Source organism: Pygocentrus nattereri, chromosome 25 (assembly GCF_015220715.1).
Source record: "Pygocentrus nattereri isolate fPygNat1 chromosome 25, fPygNat1.pri, whole genome shotgun sequence".
In the NCBI taxonomy this organism is placed as follows: domain Eukaryota; kingdom Metazoa; phylum Chordata; class Actinopteri; order Characiformes; family Serrasalmidae; genus Pygocentrus; species Pygocentrus nattereri.
The window spans coordinates 3157501-3162500 of NC_051235.1; the positions used below are offsets into that span (position 1 = coordinate 3157501).

At 43.8% G+C, this 5000-nt stretch overlaps 1 protein-coding gene across 1 annotated transcript in view; it reads left to right on the forward strand.

Moving 5' to 3' along the window:
• The window catches only part of nab1a (NGFI-A binding protein 1a (EGR1 binding protein 1)), a 13963-nt gene that overhangs the window by 3931 nt on the left and 5032 nt on the right, over window positions 1–5000 (forward strand). Inside the window, exons 4-5 of the mRNA XM_037534369.1 lie at window positions 701–831; window positions 3437–3491. Of these exons, the coding sequence (XP_037390266.1) occupies window positions 701–831; window positions 3437–3491 (186 nt within the window). The remainder of the gene's footprint in view (window positions 1–700; window positions 832–3436; window positions 3492–5000) is intronic.

A 5000-nucleotide genomic window follows, 5' to 3' on the forward strand; every position in this document is an offset into this window, starting at 1 on the left:
GCAGTTCTGACGGCTGAAGTGCCAGAATGCAGACGGGCAGGGTCGCCTACAGAGCAGCGACCGGGGGCTGTTAGAGAAATAATGCTCTTTTTGTTTGAGGGTCCCATTTCAGAGGGAAGAGTTTGAAGAGGCAAGGTGACCCCCGAAAGAATGGGACTGAGCCTTTGGCGACTGTGAGGCTTCCACACTATATATAGCAACACCAGCTACTCCTCATGTATACTACTGCTACCAAAGCAACTGAACTGCCACACTGGACAGAGCTAGCTGGTTTTTTGGGGTATTGTGGCGTCCAGTACATGCTCTGCGTTTCAAGAGGAGCTCAAGGGGCGTGGCTGCAAAGCCTGGCGTGCCTCCCTCTTCAGTTCATAGGACATTAGTTGTTGTTGTTGTTGTTGTTGAACTCGTGTTTTTGTGTTGTACACAGTTTCCCGTCTTACCCCAAATGTAGGCAATAAGCCAAGATGTGTCTCCTTCTTCAGACTTGCAGTGGAGCTAACAGAGCTAATGAAGCAAACGTGTAGCCGCACCAAGCTGTGATCTTGTGTTTGCTGTTGGACCAAAGAGCGGCTTTTAAAGGCTTTACGATGGCTGTGGCTAATGTTTTTAGCTGAGCGACAAGCCTAATGGTACGCGTGCTGGTGCTGAGTTGTGTTCGCGTCGCTGATCTTGTGCTGTTTGTGTGTTTGTATGTGCGTAGCTGGTGGTAAATGAGGCCGCGGCTCAGTTGTGTTTGTGGGACGCGGGTCTGCTCACTCACAGGGACCAGCTCTTCTCTCTGGCCAGGCACATCTCACGAGAGGTCACCTACAGACACGCCTTCAGGAACAGGTAGTTCATCTTTTTCACCAAATGGTAAAATGTCTCACTTTCAACATCTGACATGTGTTCCAGGTTCTATTGTGAATAAAATACGGGTCTATAAGATGCGCGAATCAGTGCTTTCTGGTTTTATTTACATTTATTTACATTTTACACACCGTCCCAACTTTTTTGGAATTGGCACCCATAGTACCCGTATCGCCCCCTACACTTCCTGTAGTGTATTACAGTCTGTCAGAGTGACTGTGTGGATCATATGAACATTATAGAGCTTTTTAAATGAAACAGTAGAAGCCGTATCGCCCCCTACGCTTCCTGTAGTGTATTACAGTCTGTCAGAGCAACTGTGTGGATCATATGAACATTATAGAGCTTTTTAAATGAAACAGTAGAAGCCGTATCGCCCCCTACGCTTCCTGTAGTGTACTACAGTCTGTCAGAGCGACTGTGTGGATCATATGAACATTATAGAGCTTTTTAAATGAAACAGTAGAAGCCGTATCGCCCCCTACGCTTCCTGTAGTGTATTACAGTCTGTCAGAGCGACTGTGTGGATCATATGAACATTATAGAGCTTTTTAAATGAAACAGTAGAAGCCGTATCGCCCCCTACGCTTCCTGTAGTGTATTACAGTCTGTCAGAGCGACTGTGTGGATCATATGAACATTATAGAGCTTTTTAAATGAAACAGTAGAAGCCGTATCGCCCCCTACGCTTCCTGTAGTGTATTACAGTCTGTCAGAGCGACTGTGTGGATCATATGAACATTATAGAGCTTTTTAAATGAAACAGTAGAAGCCGTATCGCCCCCTACGCTTCCTGTAGTGTATTACAGTCTGTCAGAGCGACTGTGTGGATCATATGAACATTATAGAGCTTTTTAAATGAAACAGTAGAAGCCGTATCGCCCCCTACGCTTCCTGTAGTGTATTACAGTCTGTCAGAGCGACTGTGTGGATCATATGAACATTATAGAGCTTTTTAAATGAAACAGTAGAAGCCGTATCGCCCCCTACGCTTCCTGTAGTGTATTACAGTCTGTCAGAGCGACTGTGTGGATCATATGAACATTATAGAGCTTTTTAAATGAAACAGTAGAAGCCGTATCGCCCCCTACGCTTCCTGTAGTGTATTACAGTCTGTCAGAGCGACTGTGTGGATCATATGAACATTATAGAGCTTTTTAAATGAAACAGTAGAAGCCGTATCGCCCCCTACGCTTCCTGTAGTGTATTACAGTCTGTCAGAGCGACTGTGTGGATCATATGAACATTATAGAGCTTTTTAAATGAAACAGTAGAAGCCGTATCGCCCCCTACGCTTCCTGTAGTGTATTACAGTCTGTCAGAGCGACTGTGTGGATCATATGAACATTATAGAGCTTTTTAAATGAAACAGTAGAAGCCGTATCGCCCCCTACGCTTCCTGTAGTGTATTACAGTCTGTCAGAGCGACTGTGTGGATCATATGAACATTATAGAGCTTTTTAAATGAAACAGTAGAAGCCGTATCGCCCCCTACGCTTCCTGTAGTGTATTACAGTCTGTCAGAGCGACTGTGTGGATCATATGAACATTATAGAGCTTTTTAAATGAAACAGTAGAAGCCGTATCGCCCCCTACGCTTCCTGTAGTGTATTACAGTCTGTCAGAGTGACTGTGTGGATCATATGATCATTATAGAGCTTTTTAAATGAAACAGTAGAAGCCGTATCGCCCCCTACGCTTCCTGTAGTGTATTACAGTCTGTCAGAGCGACTGTGTGGATCATATGAACATTATAGAGCTTTTTAAATGAAACAGTAGAAGCCGTATCGCCCCCTACGCTTCCTGTAGTGTATTACAGTCTGTCAGAGCGACTGTGTGGATCATATGAACATTATAGAGCTTTTTAAATGAAACAGTAGAAGCCGTATCGCCCCCTACGCTTCCTGTAGTGTATTACAGTCTGTCAGAGCGACTGTGTGGATCATATGAACATTATAGAGCTTTTTAAATGAAACAGTAGAAGCCGTATCGCCCCCTACGCTTCCTGTAGTGTATTACAGTCTGTCAGAGCGACTGTGTGGATCATATGAACATTATAGAGCTTTTTAAATGAAACAGTAGAAGCCGTATCGCCCCCTACGCTTCCTGTAGTGTATTACAGTCTGTCAGAGCGACTGTGTGGATCATATGAACATTATAGAGCTTTTTAAATGAAACAGTAGAAGCCGTATCGCCCCCTACGCTTCCTGTAGTGTATTACAGTCTGTCAGAGCGACTGTGTGGATCATATGAACATTATAGAGCTTTTTAAACGAAACAGTAGAAGCCGTATCGCCCCCTACGCTTCCTGTAGTGTATTACAGTGTGTCAGAGCGACTGTGTGGATCATATGAACATTATAGAGCTTTTTAAATGAAACAGTAGAAGCCGTATCGCCCCCTACGCTTCCTGTAGTGTATTACAGTCTGTCAGAGCGACTGTGTGGATCATATGAACATTATAGAGCTTTTTAAACGAAACAGTAGAAGCCGTATCGCCCCCTACGCTTCCTGTAGTGTATTACAGTGTGTAGGCTTATTGTGTCTTTGTTTTCGCCTTTGAATTTAACCCAGTGACTCTGCTTTAGGCCTGGCCGAGAGGAAGAGGAGGAGCTGCTCTCACCCAAACGAATTAAGATTGAGGTGAGTAGTGCTGCCAAATGAAGATCATTTTGTCATATTTAATATGCCTCTTAATATATAAACATCAGCAAATATGCTAAAAAAAAGGCTACTACTACTGTTTTTACCTATATGATGACGAAAATTGTAACTTTTTTGCGGAGCTACATCTTTAAGAGCGTCTATACTCTTTTACATTGTTCGGCTTGCTACAACACAATGCTGGGTAAACGCCTCATCGGCTGTTTGTTTGGGTCCCTGTGGGGGTTTCACAGCTCCCACCCGCTCTGCTGATTCACAGCTCAGTGTGTGTATATGTGTGTTAGTCTCAGGGGTGGTATTATTGATGCCACTCTCTCTGCTGTGCAGTATCCATAATATGCATAAAAACCCAATGTCATTGTTACATTAGAAGAAGGTTTTGTTTTGTCTGATGCTGAATTCTTGCTAATGTGTAACAGGTTTAATGAAAATCGCATAATCTGAGCTCCTGCTGGTGTGGGTTCGTGTTCTTTTCTCTCTCATACGCATTGCTCTTTAAATAGCTTGTACTAAGAGCTCCCCCTTGTGGACGAACAAGAATGCCAAACTTGCGGGAGTGAGTGAATGAGTTCCAAAGTCGAGTCCACATGTTTCGCATCTAAAGAAAGGCTTTCCGTTAACCGAGGCCCACTGGAATTAGGCCGTAGTTGCCTGTGGGAAGTATTATATTTATGCCATTTTGGGACCCCTTTGAATTATCGGTATGGAAAATGCTGAGGCAGTCTGGGAAATCCCTAGAGACCCACAAGACAGTGGAAAATTTACTCTATTATTGACTAATCACTATAGACCAATGTTCTGTGAAAGGGAATAAAATGTATAAACGTATTATTTGATACTTTTCCCCGCATACGTTAGCATAATTTAGCATAATTTAGCATCCTCGTACATGGAGCCGTTCGGAATCGAAGTTCTGGTTAAATTGATCAGGTTTAAACCTTTAGTTCTTTAGTTTTACACAGGAGCTGGGAGGCAAATGGAGCATATAAGTACTGGAAGCTTATGTTTACTACAGTTAGCGTGGTGCCAGCTGCGTGCCACATCACACATTCGCCTCAAACTGTGTGGAGTTGTATCTCTAATAGACTTGATTGTGTAGCACTGTTATCTTTCAACAGGGACACAAGTGTGTCAGCATAGCCAAAAGCAGTATTATCAGCCAACCAGAAGACTGAGTTTTGCCCTTTTTATTGTCCATTGTTTGATTTTTTTTGCTGAGCTGTCGCTTTAACTGGAGCTCGGGGAGGTTCGTTTGGGCAGAGGCGTGATTCAGCAGCTTCTGCGGCCTGGCAGTGGCGACGATGATGATGATAACGATGACTCAGTGTGGAATTACAGCTTTTTTTAAACTGTGTAAATGCCAGAGACGTGAGTGAGCGCTCTGCAGAGACTCACCTCCTGCAGTGCTGTTTATAATGAGCGGTTTAGTTTCTCTCTCCAGTGCTATAGCTCGCCTGTTTGAGGGTTACAGGGCCAAAGCAATTAACG